Source organism: Armigeres subalbatus, chromosome 3 (assembly GCF_024139115.2).
Source record: "Armigeres subalbatus isolate Guangzhou_Male chromosome 3, GZ_Asu_2, whole genome shotgun sequence".
Taxonomy (NCBI): Eukaryota; Metazoa; Arthropoda; class Insecta; order Diptera; family Culicidae; genus Armigeres; species Armigeres subalbatus.
In genome coordinates, this window is record NC_085141.1 from 281,833,447 (window position 1) to 281,857,892 (window position 24,446).

General features: G+C 45.8%; 1 protein-coding gene across 1 annotated transcript; it reads right to left on the bottom strand.

Annotated features, from left to right (window-relative positions):
• Nucleotides 1–18,748: 18,748 nt before the first annotated feature.
• LOC134224650 (eukaryotic translation initiation factor 2 subunit 1) lies at nucleotides 18,749–20,645 on the bottom strand. The gene is made up of 4 exons (XM_062704125.1): nucleotides 20,493–20,645; nucleotides 19,738–20,220; nucleotides 19,394–19,626; nucleotides 18,749–19,336 (listed from the first exon to the last, which is right to left on the bottom strand). The coding sequence occupies exons 2-4, from the start codon at nucleotides 20,199–20,201 to the stop codon at nucleotides 19,017–19,019; spliced, it is 1,017 nt and encodes a 338-aa protein (XP_062560109.1). The 5' UTR covers nucleotides 20,202–20,220; nucleotides 20,493–20,645; the 3' UTR covers nucleotides 18,749–19,016.
• Nucleotides 20,646–24,446: the final 3,801 nt, after the last annotated feature.

A 24,446-nucleotide genomic window follows, 5' to 3' on the forward strand; every position in this document is an offset into this window, starting at 1 on the left:
GTCTACCGCCCACACCAACGCTAGAGCTCCTCGTTCTGTTTGGAAATATTTGCGTTCCAGCTCCGTTAGCGACTTGCTCGCGTATGCCCTCTTGCATTAAAACGGCTCCCAGTCCACAAGGGCTCGCGTCTGCTACTAGCACCGTTTTATCTTTAGGATCCCAGGTAACTAATCTTCGCAACGGCTTGTTTAATTTCTTCAAATGCCGATTGATGAACTGACGTCCACTGGAATTAAACTTCCTTCTTCAAAAGTGTGCGTAGCGAATCAGTTTTTGATGCTAAATTAGGAATGAATCTGCTAACATAAGTTACTAACCCAAGAAAACTCCTGAGTTCTGCAACATTGTCTGGCCTCCGAAATTGTTCAACGGCACTTACGCGACTTTCTGTTGGTTTTACCCCGTTGGCTGAGAGATTATGTCCTAGAAATTCTAATTCATCCTTGTTGTACTGACATTTTGCATCATTCAGAAGCACGCCATACTCTTTAAAACGAGTTAAAAGCTTGTTTAACCGGATATCATGTGCTTCTTGTGATTTACCCCAAACCATCACGTCATCAATATAAGCTATCACCCCTTCTAGGCCTGCTATTAAAGTATCCATGACTTTTTGGAATGTTTCAGGCGCACAGCTGATGCCGAACATAAGCCGTTTATATCTGAGTAAATAGTAGTTAAATAAAGTAATTATTTTTATTCATTATTTATTTATTAAAAACAACTTTTTGGTACAAGCCATTTACCATATTTCGTTATGAACGTGGTAATAACGCGAGAGTCTTCGGAAATCTCTAATTGATGGAAGGCATCCTTCACATCAAGTTTGGAAAACTTAACAGCATCTTCGACCCCTGCCAGCAATTCTTCGATTAGTGGAAGTGGATGCAACTCCCTCTGTACAGCCTGGTTTGCGCGCCGCATATCCACACAAATCCTTACCTCACCGGATTCCTTGAGGACCGGTACAACAGGGGAGACCCAAGCTAACGGTGCGCTCACTTTCTCAATAACGTCCTTATCGAGCAGATACTTAAGCTTATCGTGGATTTTCTCCTCCAGCGCAATTGGCGCTCGTCGATATCCCTGTCGTACTGGTTGCACCGTTTTATCTATCGGAATTTTCACCACAATATCCTTGATTTTTGGAAAGCCCAGAACATGCACTTGATCTGCATGGGCTGTTTGGTAGCATACGCTACAAGTTTCCGATCCACTGATGTTTTAACCCCTGATGTTTTCATTCCTGCCGCTCTAGCTTGCTCCCAAGTCGCTTCTCCGATGATGTTGGCATCTGCACCTGAATCGATAGCCATGGGCAGTTTAACTCCTCCCACAACGAAATCGAAAGTGTTTTTCCCCATGGCGTTTTTTTCCTCCCTCTGACTGTCCGCCGCAGTGCCATCAACTAGCCGTATCCGTTTCGGCTTCGAAGAGGTTACCTCAATCCCAGCGGGACGCTTCAAGCAGCGGTTCATAAAATGCCCAAGTTCGCCACATTTTATACATTTTGCATTCGTTGCCTTGCAACCAACATCACCTTTAAGATGTCCCTTCCTGCCACACGCGAAGCAAACTCTGTTGATCCACTTTGTTGCTATTGTGGGCCGGAATTGCGAATTAGGTCTTGGCCCCGATCGCCCCGAAATTGCGGACGCTTGATCACTCTATTGGCATTAGCTGCCATAGCTGGTCTCGATCGATTATATGTATCATATGTGGGTTTGAAGCCGATGAATAGATGATGTGTGGGCACGTTGTATACGCGGCATTTCTGCAATACTTGACGTACGGCGAACACCTGGGCCCTGTAGCATAATCAGACTAATAATATTAGCTACAAGTTACAAGTTACAAGTCGAAAAATTACAAGTACTTGTAATTTGTGTTGCATAAAAGTGATTCGCCAACTAATAATATTAGTACTTGTATTATTAGTGAGGTTGAAATTACAAGTCTGTCAGGTTCATTTACCTGTCAAAATTCATCCGATAATTCACTGGCAATGCGGCGATAAATGATTTGTTTATAATTAATTGCATATTATTCGGCAACTCGGCCGTACGAAAACCATTTTTTTGTTAAATATCTTGGCTGTGCATATGCACAGCATATGTTTCGAAAATGGACAAATTGATATGAAATTTGCGAAAAAGAATCCACGTGTCTTGGAGGGACTCGAACCCTCAACCTCCTACTCTCTCTATAGGCGTGATAACCCCTACACAACTAGACCACTTAAAGGTCACGTTTGCGGAAAAGCCATCAGAATCCGAGTACCACCCTCCACCGCGGTCAGCTCTCTTTTTGCACATTGAATTTCCTTCGGATGCTAGGTTTGTCCAATCTCCACCTGTGCTTTACTGTTGTATACCCACAGTCAAGCGAGTGCACATTGTTTATTAAACGAGAGGATCGCACTCCATGCCCCCAGGAACTGTCTGGGCGGGACGGTATAGAATGCGAATTCAATCGCACTCTGCTGTGCCAAAGGCTTGCTTGGCTAAAGCATTTGATGAGTTTGATTGCCTTAACGTAAGCGGTCGCGTGTACTCAGACGACTAATGACGGTGAAAGACCGACACTTGATTACAATTAATTGCATATTATTCGGCAACTCGGCCGTACGAAAACCATTTTTTGTTAAATATCTTGGCTGTGCATATGCACAGCATATGTTTCGAAAATGGACAAATTGATATGAAATTTGCGAAAAAGAATCCACGTGTCTTGGAGGGACTCGAACCCTCAACCTCCTACTCTCTAGATAGGCGTGATAACCCCTACACAACAAGACCACTTAAAGGTCACGTTTGCGGAAAAGCCATCAGAATCCGAGTACCAACCTCCACCGCGGTTAGATTTGTTTATGTTTTTTTGCAAGTTTGTGCATAGAATACTGGGATAGGTATACACGGAACACGAATTTATTATAGTTCTCTCTTTAATTTATTGATTCCGTTGTTAAATCCGGTTTCGTGGTATTAGCATTTTTTACAAAGAAAAAGTAATGCACGCTGGCGTGATTTTTTACGTGGTTTTTATAGGGGGATTTTGGGATAGACATGGGTTTTAATTTGGGCGATTTGTACTTTACTCGAACGTATCTTCCATGAAAAATCTAATTTTGCTAGACTAGTTAGACGCGTGTTCCTGAAGCGGATCTCAACTCAATTTACGTGTTTTGCTGAACTTTAGTCCAATAATTGAAATTATTATGAAATTCAGGCGATTTCTTAACAGATAAATCATCTCAAAATTTAAGTTCAAAATACTTACTGATGATAAATTCGCTTCCAATTTTATTTAAAATTTAAGTAGTTTTTCCTTCCATGATAGGACATGCATGGCAAATCCCAAGATTGTTAAGTACAACAACCCACATTCGAGTTAAATAAAGTCAACTTAAGGTAAACTAAAGTTACTAAACCCTGCTTTGGGTAATATGTTTTTACGTGGATTGGTAAATTACTAGAAGAGTCCTTTTACACAAATTTGTGTTATTGGGCCAAAGTACGGTTTTAAGCGAAAACAACCCATTTTTGAGTAGTTGATGCCGCACCATTTGAATACTTGATGTCACCATTTGTGGTTCCTCCATCAGAGTTATCCAAAAAAAATCATAATTCTCAGTTTTGTATTGGAACGAGAAATTTATTCTTAGTGCATAGTATTTCACCGTATGGTAATGTAAACCGCTTTGAATAAAAGTTTCTTTCTTTGTTAAGTCGTTAAAAACAATAAAACGATGTATATTTACTTTGCACAGCTGAAATATTAAAATAAAAGCTACTTGTAAATTAAATTACAGGACCATTCATAGTTGTAAAAGAAACTACAAGCCAACGCTAATAATTTGTACTTGTATTTTCTTTATGCAACAGTTACTTGTAAATTCTACTAATATTATTAGTGCGCTTTACTTGTAATATTAGACTTGTAAAATAATACTTGTAGAATTATTATGGTTGGCGACGTGTAGCCATGGACCGAGCCGAATGGAGAAGACTCTTATATACCGCACAGGCCACTTCGGCCTTAGTCTGAATAAATAAATAATAAGAATTATTATGCAACAGAAAACTACAAGTTACAAGCTACTCTACTAATATTATTAGTAAAATTTCGATTATGCTACAGGCCCCTGATCTGTTTTATAACATTCACCCATAAATCCCGCCTGGTACTGCCCCACGAACTCTCTTGCAATCGGTGTTAGTCGGCGGCATACAATTTGGGAGAGTACCTTGTAGGCGGCGTTCAGCAATGTGATTGCGCGGTAGTTGCTACAATCCAGCTTATCGCCCTTTTTGTAGATGGGACACACGACACCTTCCATCTACTCCTGCGGCAGAACCTCATCCTCCCAAACCTTGGTAAGCACCCAGTGCAGCGCTCTAGCCCGTGCCTCGCCACCGTGTTTAAACAGCTCTCCTGGTAGTTGGTCAACTCCAGGGCCTTTATTGTTTTCAGCCGGTCGATCTCCTCCTGGATTTCCTGCAGATTCGGAACCGGAAGTCGTATGTCCTGCGCGCGTGCTCCTAGGCTCATTACCATACCACCACCTTAGTCTGCTACATCAGGCGCTCTTCGTAGGTGACCTTTGGATTACCTCACACTCGTTCGTAAGAAGGTTCCCGTTTATGTCCTTACACATATCGGGCTGTGGCACGCGGCCTTACGTGACCGTTTTAACTTCTCATAGAACTTTCGTGCGTTATTAGCGCGGTACAGTTGCTCCGTCTCTTCACGGTCTCTATCTTCCTGCTGGCGCTTTTTCCTCCGATCGGGTTTGTTTGTATCGTGCCTCATTCGCCCTCGTGCGGTGCTGCAGAAATCTCGCCCATGCTGCATTCTTCTCCTCAACTAACTGCTCACATTCGCCGTCATATCAGTCGTTTCTCTGATCCAGAAGCACCGTGCCTAGTGCAGCGGTTGCGGTGCTTCCAATGGCGGATCGAATATCTCTCCAGCCATCTTTAAAAGACGCTGCGTCTAGTTCCTCTTCTGTTGGGACTTGGGAGTGTCACTTCTAGTTGCTCCGCGTAGTCTTGGGCTGGTCTCTTCTTTTTTTACAGGGGAGAATGCATTTACACACTAATCCAGCACACGTGCATTGTAGTTGCCAAACTATCACACGGAAGTGTACTGGAGTGTCGGACTCGACCGTACCGGTAATACCGAATAAACTCCCTTGGGCTCCGCCATCGTCACCCCCAGGAACTACCTCTCAGTACTACTTCTGGGGGATGGCAGTACTTAACGTACTCGCTCATTCTCGCTCACACAGGCACCCGTCGCATGCGAGTCTTACTTGGGTGCTCGCTCTATCGCACCCTCTAACACACCCTACATGCTCTGTCACACCCTGTGAGTCTGACTTGGATGCTCACCTCTTACATACCGTGTGAGTCTGACTTGTATGCTCACCCAACCACCTGGTACACGCTCATGCACTCCATGCTTGCACTCGCGCTAACGCTCCATGTGAGTCTGACTTGTGTGCTCACCCTTCTCATGCCATGTGGGTCTGACTTGGATGCTCACCTCTTTCATTCAGTTCGCGCTAACACATACTACTCTAGTCATTCGACCTAACTCTCGCTCTGGCATCCCTTATGGGACATTTTACTTAGGTTCCCACTTCTGACATACCATGTGAGTCTGACTTGAGTGCTCACCTCGCTCATGCCATATGAGACTAGCTCACCTCGAACATACCATGTGAGACTGATTTGTGTGCTCGTTCCTTTCATACCATGTGAGACTGACTTGGATGCTCACCCACACTCCTCTGCCACGCCGCGGGGTAAAAGTAGTCATAGGAACCAACATTCCTGCACTACTCCCAGCACGGCGTGTGCAGTCCATGCATACACCTATTCATTCACACTTCTGCCATGCTTCGAGGTGACGATCTCGGTTGCCACCCGCTGCGCCATTACCTCTGCATGGGCGACCATTCACACACTTCTCCGCGTTCGACACTTTTCGCTCTAACTAACCAATCACAAGTTAGTACTGCTTGTCGATTGCTGCTCGGCGCGCCAGATTCTCTGCAATATGCAGGCAATCAGAGTGGTTGCAGTCGAGACTGCGTTCCACTTCTCCACCGCTTGACACATCCTCTGGATAAGGTTATCCGGAGTTGTGTCCCGGCCGCAAACGTCTAGCATTGCTCTTCTTTCGACGTCGAAGCGAGGACATACGAACAGTATGTACTCTGCAGTTTCGTCAACAACTGGGCAGTCAGGGCAGACGGGGACCCCGCGTGCCCAAATCTGTGGTGGTACTGTCGGAAACAGCTATGGCCTGACAGGAATTATGTCAGATGGAAGTGAACTTCCCCATGGGGTCTCCCCACCCAGCTTGATATGTTAGGAATCAGCCGGTGGGTCCACCTACCTTTCGAGGAGCTTTTTTTTCGGGATGAACCACTGCGTCCATTCCATTGAACTTTTGTAGTATACCCGTGTCATTTGTTTAGTGCATGTCTTTCTGCTCCATTTCTATTGAGAAGAAATGAAGTAGTCATTTTTGATTCATATATTTCTTAAGCTTAATGTAAGGCCTCTTTAGATTAAGGTACCGCTATTTATACCCTTCGAAAAATGGCTTATACCAACTCTCAAAGGCGCGCCTTTCAATCAGTTTCGGCTCAGCAATAAGTGGGATAATATTGATTTTGACCATGCATCGGTACTGAAGTTCAAACATATTTTTGCTTCTTCTTATGAGTTCCGAATTCGTTTTTGTATAGAGATCTGATTTCATTGCGTTTGGCATTTCCGAATCTCACCTTTACACAGAGCTCTTATCAGTCAGAGGGTTCAGCAGATCCACCAAATTCGTATCCGCTTCTTTCCTAATTAATCAGCGCTCTGGAGCTTGGAGATTCATGTCGTCGGCTTCGAAAACCAGCCTAAGGTTGAGTTACGTTTTTACAATTTACTCCATTGACTCCATCCAAAAGAAGCAAAAATGGGTTATCTAAAAGCAAATTATAGTCGTTCCATACTCTTCCGACCATCACTCATAAGTATTAACAAGAATAGTAAGAACTAGAGCACAGTGTGGTAGATCTTACTCCGTAATGCAACACGAAGAGTGTCTATCCAGCATTACAGGCTCCGTTAACTGCCTGGCTAATTGTTTCACTCCCCAGGCCATTCATCCCCTCAGCACGGGTCACCTGACACCTTGGGATTCGGGGTTAGGGACGTCATATTGTCAGCTTCAGTGTTGTACCGAGCCTGGCAATATGACCGGATTTACACCGTTACGCACTACTTCAGAGTATCCATATCCCAGCGTAACGGGAATTCGAGGAGTTATCCCACTCACGCTGCCATCTGGCAACCGAAGCCACCCTGGTACGCTCGCGGGCTCCTCTAGTGCCACATAGCTCAAAACACTCCTCGTCTTCCCAGATGACCAGCCCGACTGGCATCATACTCGCTATCACGCAGGATGCGTCGTGCGATACCGTGCGGTAGGCCAATATCACTCTGAGACACAGGTAGATGCTCTCCAGTTCCGCGGTAGGTGCTCTCCAGTTCTTGCAGGTTACTGGTTACCCCCAGTGCTTTTACCCAGGACGGGCCACCGTACCTAAGGATAGATGCGACAACGCCTGCCAGTAGCCTACGTCTACTGGCGCACACCTTGGAGCTGTTGGACATCATCCTCGATAATGCCGCCACAGCAGTCGAAGCCTTCTTGCACGCATATTCGACATGGCTACCGAAGGTAAGCTTGTCGTCTATGATGACCCCAAGAATCTTCAGACTCCGCTTTGAAGTGATCGCGACGTCTCCCACGTGAACAACTGCATGTTGTGCCGACTTACGGTTACTGACGATAACCACCTCCGTCTTATGTTGAGCGAGCTCAAGACCTCTCGCACTCATTCAGTCCACCACAGTGCTGATCGCGTGTTCTGCGGTTAGTTCTACTTCGGGGATTGACTCCCCGTAGACCTCTAGGGCTACATCGTCAGCAAAGCCGACGATCTTCACACCAGGAGGGAACTTTAGCTTCAGAACCCCGTCATACATCAGGTTCCATAGTACCGGGCCCAGAATTGACCCTTGCGGGACTCCTGCGGTAATGGGACAATAATGGATCTTGGGCTGGTCTACCGTCTTGTAACCGCCCAATGTTTAACCGCGGCGGACGACTCCGACGCGTTTTGAACACCGTTTAGAGTTTTGAGGCATATTGCAACGAGATAGTGATCGGATACAATATTCGCACTGCTGTAAATGCGTACGTTCGTTATGTCGGAGAAGAATTTACCGTCGATTAGAACGTGGTCGATTTGGTTTTCCGTTTCTTGATTTTTGGTGATTTCCATGTGGCTTTGTGGATATTCTGGCGGGGTAGAAAGTATTTCGGACTACCATTCCGCGGGAGGCTGCAAAGTTTATGCATCGTTGGCCGTTGTCGTTCAATGCGGTATGCCGACTATCCGGTCCGAGAGACCGGTCTATACATTTGCTCCCTATCTACCTGAACGTACATGTCGCCGATGACGATTTTGACGTCCCGCAGTGGGCATCCATCGTATGTCTGCTCCAGCTGTGCATAGAACACTTCTTTCTCGTCATCGGGTCTCCCTTCGTGTGGGCAGTGTACGTTGATGATGCTATAGGGACACGGCAGGTATTTTCGTCTGTTCGTCATAGTCTCGAAAACCAATAAAAAAGCAAATGTACGTTGCTTTCGTTGGTTTTAGCCCCTACGACGAAGGACGGAAATACCTGCCGTGTCCCTAGTTAAAGAAACGGCCTTTTATCCTCAGCTTGCACATCCAAAAATACACGGAGGGTCAGGTCAAATACCAGAATATTGTCATCTATGTTAGATTCATTACGGATAAATCAATTTACAGTAGGTATCGTATTACTGCGATCGGAACAAAAAAAATACCATCGACCAATTGAAATGTAGTGAAGAGAGACAGGCCGGTTCGGTCCGTTGTTGTCTTTTTCTTATTGGCATTACATCCCCACGCTGGGACAGAGCCGCCTCGCAGCTTAGTGTTCATTAAGCACTTCCACAGTTATTAACTGCGAGGTTTCTAAGCCAGGTTACCATTTTTGCATTCGTATATGAGGCTAACACGACGATACTTTTATGCACAGGGAAGTCGAGACAATTTCCAATCCGAAAATTGCCTAGAACGGCACCGGGAATCGAACCCAGCCACCCTCAACATGGTCTTGCTTTGTAGCCGCGCTTCTTACCGCACGGCTGAGGAGGGCCCCTCGGTTCGTTATTGCGAAGTTTATTAATTTCATCATTTACAGAAACTGGTTTTTGATTACGTTAGAAAATGTATCAGTCTCCCTTACAAGGATCTCTTCAGTTTATCCGTTATATGTACATAGATCCAGAAATATCAATTAGCAAATGCCAGCTTTTGTTAGGTATGCAACCGTTCAACACGTTACCATTAGTAACTATATCCAAACTAAATATGTATTACAATCTAAGTAGACTGCGTTGCTGTCATAATGAATTTTCCTCATTTGTATTCAAGTCCTCCTCCAATGAAGCCGAACTTCTTTGTAGCTCTGCCTGTTTCATTAGGTTATGAGCCCAGAACGCTGACGAAGAAAGAAACTTCGAGGCGCTATTTTCCTTGAAACCTTTTGCTTGTTGAAATGGGCGAAGAAAAGTTGTGGTTGTTCGATGGGACCAATTTCGGCAACTGGAGGTTCCGAGTTTGACGGCAAAGTCGAGGTACAGCAGTGGAATGGCACACGGGAATTCGGGATACCGACGGAGGAGTCAAACGCGCGAAATACGAAATAAAAGTAACTTTATTTATAACTCCGGTTTTACAAGTCCGCACGCGGTTGTTGTTGTTTTTATTATGCACTGAGAAACAAAGTCTTTATAATTAAGAGGATGAGAGAGTTTTGTGATGGAACAAAGTGTGTTGAGTAGAGAGGTAGTCATTGTCCCGTTCCACACTCCCCCTCAATGATACCTTTTCAATCATTCTTCATAAGACCGAGAAGTTCCGAAAACTCCCGATGTTTGACTGGTCCAAGTGGCTTTGTCATGATGTCGGCCAACATACGATCGGTAGGGCAGTACAGCAATCGTACTTCCTTTCGCACGCACAACTCCTGCACGAAACGCTCACGTGTGTCGATGTGCTTGCTTCGTCGACTCTTTCTCTCCGACCGCACGAAAGATAGGCATCCCTGGTTATCCTCCAGAACTAAGGTGGGCTGATCTTGAGTTTCGCCCAAGTCACGGAGGAGTTGTCGCAGCCATATTGCTTCCCGGCACGTCTCGCTGAGCGCGAGATACTCGGCTTCCATCGAGGAAAGTGTGACGCTTGATTGGCGCCGGCTGGCCCACGAAATTGTGCCGCCTGCGAATTGGAACACCATTCCCGATGTCGAACGCCTGCTACTGACGTCGCCAGCCCAGTCAGCGTCGGAGAATCCAACGAGGTTTTGTTTCTTGTCTCCTCCCAGCTGCAGTTGATAACATTTTGTCGCCTTAAGATAGCGGAGAACTCGTTTAGCCGCCGTCCAGTCGAGCTCCCTGGGTTCGTTGAACTTTCGTCCTAAGATCGCAGCAGTCGCAGCAATGTCTGGTCTTGCAACAACGGATAGGTACAGAAGTCCGCCTACGAGACTACGGTAAGACGTTGGATCTGCGATCACATCTTCAGCATCAACAATTTTTAAGTAGCCGGGGTCCATCGGCGACTTCGATATTTTGCATTCTTCCATTCCGAAAACCTTCAGCAGCTTTTCAATATAATTGCGCAGACTCAGCTTGTACATTCCATCGACGTGCTGAACTTCTACGCCGAGGAAATGCTTTACTTCACCCAGACAAGTTAACTCGAAATCCGCACGCAAACCTTCACACACCTTATCCAGTTCATTCTCGTCCGTCGATGCGACTAACAGATCATCCACATATATCATCAGGAATACCTTCGCTTTTCCACTGTCTTTGACGTACAAACAAGGGTCAGACGAACAAGCCTTAAACCCGTTCTTCACTAGTACTTCGTCCAGACGTTTATTCCAGCACCGGGCTGACTGGCGTAAACCGTAGATGCTCCGCTGAAGTTCACATACATGGTTCTCACATACATCGAAGCCTGGTGGTTGCCGCATAAAGACGCTTTCATCCAGATGTCCATATAGGTATGCCGTTTTTATGTCCAAGTGGCGAACGGACATGTTATACTTCGACGCCACCGTGAGGAATGTTCTAAATGTTGCCTGACATCCTACTGGAGCGAAGACGTCATCCACATCAATTCCGGTTCGTTGGGCGTACCCTTGAGCAACCAGTCGTGCTTTGCACTTGACGATTTGGTTGTCTTCATTTCGTTTGACTCGGTAAATCCACTTTGAGCCGATAACTTTCTGGTCTTTCGGCCGTGGAACCAGCTTCCATGTCCCGTTTCGCTGATGCGCGACAAGCTCTTCGTTCATGGCTTCACGCCACACCGGATCTTTCAAAGCGTCTCGATGATTTACTGGACCTTCCACTGCACACGCAGCATATCCGACGGCGCATCCCAGATCGTATTCCTCCAGGTACCTTGGCCGCGATCCTTGAGTGACACGTCGAGACCGACGAACACCAGCTTCTAGTTCACCATTTTCCTCGCTATCAGCTTCGTTGTCTACAGCAACCACTGTATCACTAGCCTCTTCATTGGCTTCTTCTTCATCCTTCTCTTCTTTGAAGGGAATCAGCTGAATATCTTCCTCCGCATTCTTGTTCGTTGCAGTAACCGGTATTTCCACCGATGAAGAACCGTTACTGAGCTCAATGAAACGAGCGTCCCGGCTGACGGTTATCGCATCCGTTTCCAGGTCCACAAACCGGTACCCCTTCTGTTCGATTGCATAGCCAACAAATGTGAGTTTTATTGCCTTTCTATCCATCTTCTTCCGCTTGACGTCTGGGACGTGCACGAAAGCTTCGCTGCCGAATACACGGAGATGACCAAGATCCGGAAGCTTTCCCCACCAAAGCTCGTATGGTGTTTTCTGGACCGATCGAGAAGGAAGTCGGTTCTGCAGGTAAGTGGCTGTAAGAATAGCCTCACCCCAGAAACGTTTGTCTAAGCCTGAGTCAACCAACATACACGTTGCCATCTCACCAAGGGATCTGTTTTGGCGCTCAGCTATGCCATTTTGCTGAGGCGAATAGGGGGTAGTGTACTGAAGTCGGATTCCTTCAGCTTTATAAAAGGCACGCAGCTCATTATTTACGAATTCTCCCCCTCCATCCGAACGCACCACACATGGCTTACGTCCAAACAGGTTTTCTACCCACTTTACGTACTCTTTAATATTGTTGGCAGCTTCAGACTTATGGCGAAGAAGATAGGTTACAGTGAAGCGACTATAATCATCCGTTATGGTCATTGCGTACCGATTTCCGCTAGGGGTGACACAATCCATCGGCCCGCACACGTCTGTGTGCACAATGTCTAGTACACGAGATGCTTTTCGGTCAACCACTGGAGGAAACGGAAGTCTGGCCGATTTACTCTCCATACAGCACTCACACACCAGTCGCAAGCCGCAGTCACTCACATTCAAACCCGTAGCTAACTGTTCTTTCACGATTCTTTCGGCGGCAGCCCAATCGCGGTGCCCTAGCCGCCGGTGCCATTGATGCTGGCAGTTCAGTTTATGTTGACCTTCGTTAGCAGTCAATGATGCCTCTGCGATTCGCAGATAATACAGACCACCGTGGCGCCCTCCCGTCGCAACAACGTTACATTCAGCATCAATAATATCGCATCCATTCGAATCAAAACTCACCTTATAGCCCTTTTGGGAGAGCTTGCTGACTGAAACCAGGTTTGTGGAAAGACCTGGAACATACTTCACCTCGCTGAAGTCAATCTTCTGATTGCGACCGGCTCCGTCGATGCCGAATATTACACCAGAACCTTCGCCTTGAATTTGTGTGCGCTTGCCGTCAGCAAGCGTGATGAAACCACCAGCAAACAATTTCAACGAGCTGAAGAAGTTCTTATCGTTGGTCATGTGGGCGCTTGCCCCGCTGTCGATTACCCAGCTACTGTGGTTTTCTTCCGCCACCGTGAACGCAACGCCTCTCGCATCATTTTGTGCAGCTTTTGCTCTCACATTTCGGTCAGCATCCGCTTTCGACGAGTTTCCGTTCTTCTTCTGTTGATCCGCCTGGAACTTGCGGCAGTTCCTCTTGAGATGTCCCGCTTTCTTGCAGTAGTGACAGGTTCGCGATTCGTTGCTTGACCTATTCTCTGCGGATCGCATTGCCTTCTCAACCTTCACCGTCACGCCCTTCCTTTCGAGATGTCGATTAAACTCGTCGACCAACTTTGCTTTCACCACGTCGAGGGAAATATCGTCATCCGTTCGACTGTCCAGCGCAGTCACAAGCCCGTCATACGATGGAGGAAGGCTCCGCAGGAGCATGCAGATTTTAGTGTCCTCATCCAGATTCATTCCGGCACCATCAAGACGATCGAAGAGACGATGTGCTGCTCAATCTCGCCGTTTTCCGTCCGATTTGTAGAACACAGTCGCTTGAACAACGACACACGGACGGATCGTGTCGTCTTCTGGTGGTAATTCTTCACGGCATTGTAGACATCCTGAGCGTGGGTACAGTTCTTTATCAGCGATAACTGGCTGTCATCAAGAAGCAGGATCAACGTCGCTTTGGCCTTCCGATCCTTTGAAATCCAAGAAGCACTTTGATCACCTTGGTCCGGAACATCGTCATCGACCACTTCCCAAAGATTTTCACGCGCCAGCAGCATCTCGACCCGGATCCGCCAGGTCTGCCAATTCGTCCCATTAAGCAAGGGAACGGAAAACTTTGCTTCAGCCATCGCACTTTCGGAAATAGGCACTTCACAAATGTCCCGCTAATTTTTCTCACGAGCGACTTTTTCACCGTCCAGACTTTCACGCGCAAAACGAGGCACACCCTCTTCGAAGTAAAAAACTATCCGGCTCTTCCCGGCCGAATCTTTCCGTCACAAAAACACTTCCGTGGCCGCGGTCGCTGGGCCGATAACCTGACGGCAAAGTCGAGGTACAGCAGTGGAATGGCACACGGGAATTCGGGATACCGACGGAGGAATCTAACGCGCGAAATACGAAATAAAAGTAACTTTATTTATAACTCCGGTTTTACAAGTCCGCACGCGGTTGTTGTTGTTTTTATTATGCACTGAGAAACAAAGTCTTTATAATTAAGAGGATGAGAGAGTTTTGTGATGGAACAAAGTGTGTTGAGTAGAGAGGTAGTCATTGTCCCGTTCCACAGAGTTGAGGTCTTGATGGAAGACTGTCTGGACTGTCTGGAGAATGCCATCGAGAACGAGGAGTACGCAAGGGAACTTCCGGAAGACACAGCGGCGGTCAAAGCAGAAAAGAAGAAGAAACTCGAAGAGCGCATGGCAAGATACCGGAAATGCAAGAATTTACTCATCCAGCGAATTGCAGAAGCTCAACTGGACTACGTTCAGGAGAAGCGGATAGCAAAAGAAGAATGTGATGCTTTAATAGTTGCCTTCGAGCGTGTCGGAATCGTTGGAAAGTTGTTCCTTAAGAAGCAGTTTCAAGAACTGCGTTTGAAAGAAGGCGAAAATGTGAAAGAGTACCTGCTCAAGTTTGAAAAACTGTTGCGAGAAATGAAGGCTGCTGGGGTAAAAATCGAAGAAGAGGATGTTGTTTGCCAGCTTGTCGCTACCGAAGTCCTACGACGCGTTAATCACAGCTTTAGAAACGATCCAGCCCGGTCAGCTAACTCTGGAGTACGTCAAGAAAAGGCTGATGGACGAGTCTGCAAAACGGGTGAATCGATCAAGCCATGAGGAAGATCACAACGGTGAGTCGGCTTTCGCGGGGTAGAAGGTCAGTTTCAAGTGCTTTCAATGCGGCCGGTACGGGCATAAACGTCTGGATTGTCCTGAGTATCGACCTACAAGCGGAAGAAATCGAGAGAAAAATGACAAGCCAAATGGAAAATCAATCAGGAAACCAAAAGAAAACGCGCACGTCACATGTGAAACGGAGATTTCGTTTATTGCTACCACGGGCAACGGTGCATTTTCAACGTCTACTGCGGTATCCAACAGAAAAATTGAATGGTTCCTGGATTCAGGTGCTACAGAACACATGATCCGAGATAAGCATTTGTTCGAAGAGTTACATCCACTAGAACGAAAAGTGTTCATTTCGGTAGCCAAGTCCGGACATGCAATTGTGGCAGAATCTGCTGGCACTATCCGTGTCGATATGATGGTAGATGGCAAGAAGCAACCCGCTGTAGTGAAGGATGTCTTGTACGTACCTGAGTTGCAATGTAACTTATTTTCTGTTCGCCGACTCGAAGACAACGGAATGACTGTTAAAATTGCTGAAGGAAAAGTGACCATCAACAAAGACAACCGTGTTGTGGGCGTAGGACGTAGAACTGGTCAACTGTATGCCCTGGACATCTACTTCCGTGGCGTTATTGGATCTGCAAGCGTAGGTGTGGCAAGAATGAAGGACGACAGTTTCGAATTGTGGCATCGTAGATACTGTCATCTAGGAGAAGCGAATCTGAAGAACCTCTGGAAACATTAGATGATCGAGACAACAGTAAATATTGAAAAGTTCCCTGATCGATGTTTGTGTGAAGTGTGCATGGCAGGTAAGCAGACACGACAGCCTTTCGGCGACGTTGTGGAGCGACGTTCATCTCGTCTGTTGGAACTCATACACTCCGACGTGTGTGGACCGTTCACTCCAACCACGTGGAATGGAAAGCGCTATTATGTATCGTTTATGGATGATTATAGCCACTTCACGGTGGTCTACCTACTGGCATCAAAAGACGAGGTTCAAGAAAAGTTCATGCAGTATTGTGCGCTGGTGACGTCATTCTTTGGCACAAGAGTGTCGAGGCTGCGGTGTGACAACGGTGGAGAGTTTACAAGCAAATCATTCAAGAAATATTGCCGCACGGAGGGGATTCAAATGGAGACAACCATTCCGTACAGTCCGCAACAGAATGGGGTGGCGGAACGCTTAAACCGTACCTTGTTGGATAAGTCACGTTCTATGCTACACGATGCTAGTCTGCCGAAATCGATGTGGGGAGAAGCTGTCCTCACAGCTGCTTACATTCTGAATCGTAGCCCGACGTCCGCTCTGGAAGAAAGAAAAACGCCGTTTCAAATGTGGTATGGTAGAAAACCGAATGTGGACAAAATGCGTGTGTTCGGTTCAACTGCATTCACGTGGGTGCCAAAAGAGAAGCGTAGTAAATTGGACCCACGCAGCGAGAAAAATGTTATGGTCGGGTATACCACGAACGGCTACAGAATCTGGGATCCTAGAAGGAAGACAGTTTTCACGTCCCGTGATATTGTATTTGACGAAACCAGGAAAGTGGCACAGCGTCAAGAACCTGTGAAGATTGTTTACGAGTCCGACTACGATGACAATGGCAAACCTGCCATTTATGTGGAAGATGCTGGTGCGCTTGAAGTGCCTGAATTAGCCGACAACGAATCACTTGGGGAAAGCGAACCCGCTGAAGGAAACGATGACGAAGAAACGACCGGAGCGCTCCCTTCGCAATCGGATAGTGGAAGTAGCTCACCAGAGGCGTCCACGAGGCAAAGTGGACGGGAGCGCAGAATTCCCGGTAAGTTTCTTGATTTCATTACTGTTTTTGAGGCAAATACTGGCAGTGAATGTTTTTCAGAGGCTGCTGAAGGTGTCCGGACAACAAACGACACGATGATGGTTTTTGCATTGAATGCAGAGGCGTTCGTAGAGGACCTACCTTCATCTATCGGCGGTCTGAAGAAGCGAAGCGATTGGTGCTACTGGAAATCCGCTATTAAGAGTGAGCTGGCGGCGAGACGTGGGACCTCGTAGCCAAACCAGCTGGAAAGCACATTGTGGACTGCAAGTGGGTCTTCAAAGTCAAGCGCGACGAGAACGGTAACGTGGACCGCTACAAGGCGCGTCTGGTTGCGAAAGGGTATTCGCAACGGAAGGGATTCGACTTCGACGAAACGTACGCGCTCGTAGCCAAAATCACCACTGTTAGAACGCTTCTATCGGTGGCTAATAAGAAGGGGTACCATGTCCATCAGATGGACGTTCGTACGGCTTTCCTCAACGGCATATTAAAGGAGGAAATATATATGCGTCAACCAGAGGGTCTGGCGAGTTCGGATTCAAATCTTGTTTGCCGGCTGAAGAAATCATTGTACGGTTTGAAACAAGCACCGAGGAGTTGGAACGAGCGATTCCATTCATTTGTGACGGAGCTCGGATTCAAGCGATCCAGTGTGGATACGTGTCTGTATCACTTGAGATACAAGGGATCTGTCATCTATTTGTTGCTGTATGTCGACGACATTATCCTTGTCTCTGACCAAATACATCTGGTGACCAGGTTCAAAAGACGACTGTCGGAACAGTTCGAGATGTCCGATATGGGAGAGTTAAAACTCTTTCTCGGCTTGAAAGTGGATCGTAAACCAAGCGAAGGTACGAAGAGGATCAGTCAACCTAAGTACATAAGCGATCTGCTCCAACGGTTTGGCATGGGCGATTGCAAGCCGGTGGCGACTCCGCTGGAACCAAACTTGAAATTGGAAAACGGGAAGGAGCATGATGTGACAAAGAAACCATATAGGGAACTTATCGGCTGTTTGACGTACCTCGCCCTTTCGTCACGACCCGACATCAGTGCGGCTGTAAACTTCTTCAGTAAATTCCAGTCCGCGCCAACCGATGTTCACTGGTGTCATCTAAAGCGGATTCTTCGATATCTGAAAGGAACGATCAATTTGGGTTTGGTCTATCATCGGGACAGAGAAGAACAACCGCTGGTAGACTATGCGGATGCCGATTGGGGCAACGACCAAGACGATCGTAAATCTATATCTGGCAACGTGTTTCAAATTTATGGAGCTACTGTTTCGTGGATGACAAGAAAGCAAGCAACGGTATCACTTTCATCATCAGAAGCGGAGTATATTTCTCTAAGTCAAGCTGCATGCGAAGGGATTTGGCTCAAAACTTTGCTCGAAGAATTAGGTGTCGTATATCGCCATCCGATACCATTGTTTGAAGACAACCAATCCTGCATTCGAATTGCCGAGGAACCCAGGGAGCACAAAAGGATGAAACACATTGATATCCGGTATAATTTCATCCGAGAAAAGATTCAGGACGGTGTATTTCAAATCATTATCAAACCGACATCAGAACAAGTTGCAGACATTTTTACGAAGGGATTGGCGCGAGGCCCGTTCGAAAAATTACGTAATAAGCTAGGTTTATTCGGTTGAGCGGAGGTGTTAGGTATGCAACCGTTCAACACGTTACCATTAGTAACTATATCCAAACTAAATATGTATTACAATCTAAGTAGACTGCGTTGCTGTCATAATGAATTTTCCTCATTCGTATTCAAGTCCTCTCCCAATAAAGCCGAACTTCTTTGTAGCTCTGCCTGTTTCATTAGCTTTGCGCATGTTTGGTCATGAATTGGATAAAAATCTACTTTCCGTTTTATGATAGTTTTAAATATACACGAAAAAATATTCCCACATAAATACAGAAATAATAAAACAAAATCATGTAGGTACGCCTATATCGCAGTGATCCCGAATTATAGTACTTTAGTTTGGCATTTTCCCAAGGATTTCTCATAAATCATTTTCATCTCTGAATATTCTGTATATCTACTTTTATCATATTCCACCTAGTCTATTTGCAATTATCAATTAGAGGATTTGATAAAAATAACTTACACGATTTTCCCCTTTCAAGGAAACACAAAACGGCAACTTTTGGAAAGAACAAAAAAATATTGGATACTGTTTTTATATAATAGGATGTTCCGATTAATTAAACCACTCACTGAACACTTCCGATTCTTCCGCGAACGTAATAGATACACTCTTGCAAGTCTTCGTTCTGGATGTTCTTCCCCGTTTTGTTTATTCCTCCTTTTTCTCCACGACCTCGTCTCCACTTTCACCCTTGTCATCCGCATCTTCGTCTTCCTCACCTTCCGGATTGTATGTAATTCCTTCCTCGTCTTCCTCCTCATCATCATCACCATCGATTTCGGCATTTTCGGCCTCAGCCCGTTCCATTTTCCGAGCCAGGTCAGCCTCATCCGTAGCAGTCACCACCTTCGGCGCCATCTGTACCTTGAACACTCCGCCGAGATTCTCGATCGTTTCCTTGATCTTTTCGATGGCCACCTCTAGAGCTTTTAGTCCGTCGGCTTTCTCTGGTGTTGAGGTTGTCATTACTGAAATAAGGAAAAGGAATTAGGACATATTATGAACGATGAATGGCAGTAAATTACCATATAGTGGCGGCGCAATCAAATTAATTTTAATGGGCAATTCCTCAGTAGACAGGTCCAGGCCAGCCCGGAGTGCAGTTTTGACTGCATCGATACCCTCATAACCGTAACATGCACACTCAATGTCGGCTCGGATTTTAACTGCCTGCGATGTCAGTTTGCGCTTAATATTGCTCAACAGTAGTTCCTTCACCTCGGAATCTAGACCACATTCATCCAACAATGATGGCTCACTGAAATAAACAAACAGAGATTAAAATCAACGTGTTCTATTTGTCGCACCAAATTTCGATCACATCAAGCTTCATATTTTACAAAAAATCTTATCAAATTAAACAACTTACATGACACACTGTTTAAACACGTCGTATGCAGCCGCTTTACTCTTGAGCTTCTCCTCAAAATGCCAGGCGGTTTTTTCGTACAGTTCTTCCAGCTGCTCGTCGGTAAACTTCATCATATCAGCCACATGCCGAAGAATCGAGTTCACTGCCTTAGCTTTGGCAAATCTCTCCGTGCATTTTTCCACATCCTCTGGCGATACTCGTCGCTTGGACAGATCGATATATCCTTTGAATTGATCCACACGGATCACGACCACAGGTTCGGTTTTACCAACCCGAATCAGTTTATTGATAGACCGGATACGTCGACGGGAAAGTTCCGACAACAATATCATTCCTTCGATATTGTTGTACTCCAGAAGATGGACGTAGGCGCCCATTTCGGCGATGGACCTTACATTCACCATCACCACATCCTCCACCCCGGGATATTTTTGCTTGTAAAATCTGCATGATAACACCATCTTGATAAAATTCGATACGCTGAAAAAGTTTGATTGAAAATTATTGTATTTAAACTTTTTATTATAGATTTTTGAATTATAAGTCGGGTTAAAGTGCATTAGCAACAACGCTGTTATCCCCACTCTCTCCTCATAAAGCAATCGTTTTGCTGTTCGGAACTGTCAAAACTGGGGTTGGAAAAAAATATTCACTTGATTGCAATTTTTCCTACTAAATAACACATCTGCGTTCGAGAAAACTGCAGTATTGGATAGAACACCATGGAAACTTCAAAAACTGACTAAACTTACCCGTTTTAATAAAGGATTAAGCACGAAAAAATGAATTTTATCAAACTGATGTAATATACATGTGGCAGAATGCCGAGTCGACAATGACAGAAGGAACTCGATTGGAAAACACCGACGACGCTTCAACGAACTTATGGGTGCGGGGTAGCGAGAAACTGGGCGAGAACGGTGAGAAGGCGCATGAAGCGAAGAACTGTCAACAGCTGTCAACGTAGTACTAAATAGGGCCGTTCCATCAGTGCAAGTACTAATAATTCGGCACCAACATTTCAAAAAGGTGAAACTGCTTTAGTAAACAAGAGCTATTTTCATTCATTCAATAGGGCACTGCACGGACGCTTTGTCTCTTTCTCGCTGCAAAGAAATTAGAAAACAACAAGGCCAGTAAACGTCAAAATTTATGAGGAACGAAAGAGAAAGAGATTCTTCCGTGCAGTGCCCTGTATGGCGTCCAAAAGTGATTCTTTATGTATTGTAGATCCAGTTGAAAACCGAACTCGCGACAATCGCATTTTCTCCCATTTCCTGATGTTGCAACTGCATCGCAAGTAATGCGTATCTATGCCATAGGCGTGCGCCAACATGCGCACCACTCGCGATGCAGTTGCGACATTTGGAAATGGGAGAAAATGCAATTGTCGCGAGAGCTCAGTTCGGTTTTCAACTGGATCTACAATATCGTTTAAACAATAATTACAATGCTTCGGAGTAGCAACCCTATAACCAGAGACCGGCGGAGTGAAAAACTGACGAAATGGCAACGTATGAAAATGCATGAAATCGTTTAAATTATACTGGCAGCACTTGAACTTTTTGCTTGCTTCTTATGGAAGCAAAAAGTAAACAAGTCGAATTGGAACCGCTTTTGACGGTTCGATTGGAAACAAGATGGCGTCTTCGCCGATCTCTTATTCTAGTATTTCTACTTCGGAGGTATCGATGTGCTATTTTTCGGCATAAAATAGCTATACAAACACAAAATCCTCGATAAACATCCATTCATTTTCATATATTTAGTTTACATCTAAACAGATAACACTGATTCAACAATGTGACGCCACAATACACGGTTCGAGGCCGCATCTCTCCATCCTCGTATGCGCCCCACGCTCGCCAAGTCGTTTTGCCCCTGGTCTGCCCACCTTGCTCGCTGTGCTACATGCCGTCTCGTACCAGCCGGATCGGAAGCGAACACCATCTTTGCAGGGTTGCTGTCCGGCATTCTTGCAACATGCCCTGCCCATCGTACCCTTCCGGCTTCAGCTACCTTCTGGATACTGGGTTCGCCGTAGAGCTGGGCCAGCTCGTGGTTCATTTTTTGCCACCACACACTGTTTTCTTGCACGCCGCCAAAGATGGTCCTAAGCATCCGTCTCTCGAATAATCCGAGTGCTTGCAAGTCCTTCTCGAGCATTGTCCATGTTTCGTGTCCGTAGAGGACTACCGGTCTTATTAGCGTCTTGTACATAATACATTTGGTGCGATGGCGAATCTTTTTTGACCGCAGTTTCTTCTGGAGCCCGTAGTAGGCCCGACTTCACCAGATGATGCGCCTTCGTATTTCACGATTAACATTGTTATCAGCCGTTAGCAAGGATCCAAGGTAGACGAATTCCTCGACCACCTCGAAGGTATCCCCGTCTATCGTAACACTGCTTCCCAGGCGGGCCCTGTGGCGTTCGATTCCGCCCACAAGCATGTACTTTGTCTTCGAAGCATTCACCACCAGTTCAACTTTTGTTGCTTCACGTTTCAAGCAGGTGTACAGTTCTGCCCCTTTTGCAAATGTTCGGCCGACAATGTCCATCTCATCCGCGAAACAAATAAATTGACTGGATCTATTGAAAATCGTACCCCGGCTGTTACACCCGGCTGTCCGCATGACACCTTCTAGCGCAATGTTGACGAACTGGAGTGTTCACCCGAAATCTTCACACAGTTTTGCACACCATCCACCGTTGCTTTGATCAGTCTGGTAAGCTTCCCAGGGAAGCTGTTCTCGTCCATAATTTACCAAAGCTCTACGCGGTCCATACTGTCGTATGCCGCCTTGAAATCAATGAACAGATGGTGCGATGGGATCGTCCGCTGAACTGACGTAGTTATTTCCTCCGCTGCCTTGACTTTCACTGCCTGTACTCTCAGCGTCATTCAAATATTCCTCGTAGTGCTGCTTCCACCTTTCGATCACCACACGTTCTTCCGTCCGCCTTTGCGGGATGCGTTAAGCTTCTGATAGAACATGCGTGTTTCTTGAGAACGGCACAGTTGTTCCATCCCCTCGCACTCCGCTTCTTCCAGGCGGCGTTTTTTTTTTCCTGCTGTCTCCGCTTCCGTCTATATAACTTTCCACGTTCTGCAGGGTACCTTTCTGCAGCGCGACCGCCCGCGCTGCGTCCTTCTCCTCCAGAATCTGTCTGGACTCTTCGTCGAACCAATCGTTCCGTCGACTTCGTCCCACATACCCGACGTTGTTCTCCGCTGCGTCGTTAATGGATGCTTTGACTGTATTCAAGCAGTCCTCAAGAGGGGCCCCATCGAGCTCACCCTCTTCCGGCAACGCTGCCGCCGGTCGTCGGTACCGAACATTGTTGATGACAGATAGTTTTGGGCGCAGTTTAACCATCCCTAAGGTTGCTCAATAGAGGTAATTGAGATTGCAGATTCTGTCTGCAGTGGTGTGGTGATCTCCAGGTGTACCGATACGGAAGGCTGTGTTGGAAGTAGATTTTCGTTCATCAGCCGGTGAGCGCTGAACATCCCAATAGTTGGTCTAAACTACTCCTCTTGATCAACCTGAGCGTACAAACTCTCCTATGATGCCAGCACCACGAGGAGGTAGGGATAGGAGTTGCTGGGTAAGAGGCTAAGTACCGTGAGATGGGGTCTATTTTTTTCCTTCAGAAACGCGAAGTACCAATGGTTACCCAGCATTTGCCGTGCCTCGATAAACATCCAAATCTGAAATAATAAAAACGACAATTGTGCGTTATAGGTTCCGTATTCAGGGGCCCTCCTCAGCCGTGCGGTAAGACGCGCGGCTACAAAGCAAAACCATGCTGAGGGTGGCTGTGCTAGCCTCATGATACACGAATGCAAAAATGGTAACCTGGCTTAGAAACTTCGCAGTTAATAACTGTGGAAGTGGATAATGAACACTAAGCTGCGAGGCAGCAATGTCCCAGTGTAGGGATCTAATGCCAATAAGAAGAAGAAGAAGATAAGCTTCCGTATTGAGTGTTGTGCCCTTGAAAACGCTAGTATGTACATTTAGTTTTGGATGAGGATTGTCCTTCACTGTAAAAAATAATAAATACCCGCATAATTACAAACTGTAAATGGATATTTTCCCGTGCGGTCGACAACAGTATCCTTTACTGTTGACAACTGTAAATGAACAATCTCATATAAAGTTTTAACAGTTTGTGGTACGGTTATTTGACAAATAACAATATGTTGAATGGGTTGTTAAGTTATGTCACCGTAAAAAATCGTCTGTATTCGCGTGCAAAATTTTCGCTCAACAGTATGATAAAATGTTGACATATAATGCAGGAAATAAAGAACATTTTAGAGACAGCATGTTATATGTTGACATTTAGTGATGATGTCGAGCAGTTATGGTTGAATCGATCGAAAAGTATTCGATAACCGCAACGTAAACTGTGAAGCTATATCTTACATCGTAATAATGATTCTGACCATATAACATGTTGTTTTTTATTATGCGGGAAAATAATAAAATAATAATGCAATAAAAATTAATATTCAACGTCGTTGAATCACAAAATCAATGGTTTCCGTTCGACGCCTTTTCTCTTGCTTGCTTCTGTTTCGCATCACAAGAGTTTTCTTGTCACTGTACTAAAACCATATGAGTACCTTCTAATGTTTACCTTGCGCTAGCCAGCCGCGGTCGTCGCCGTCGTGCGTGTTGTCATTAAAGTGATTATT

What these genes read in the sequence shown, in the direction of transcription:
- LOC134224650 (XM_062704125.1), bottom strand. Translation starts at nt 20,201, where the DNA reads ATGGTGTTATCATGCAGATTTTACAAGCAAAAATATCCCGGGGTGGAG. An exon ending in GTGTTTAAACAGTGTGTCAT is followed by an intron (nt 19,627 to 19,737) that starts GTAAGTTGTTTA and finishes TGTTTATTTCAG; the next exon opens with TGAGCCATCATTGTTGGATG. An exon ending in GATTGCGCCGCCACTATATG is followed by an intron (nt 19,337 to 19,393) that starts GTAATTTACTGC and finishes TCCTTATTTCAG; the next exon opens with TAATGACAACCTCAACACCA.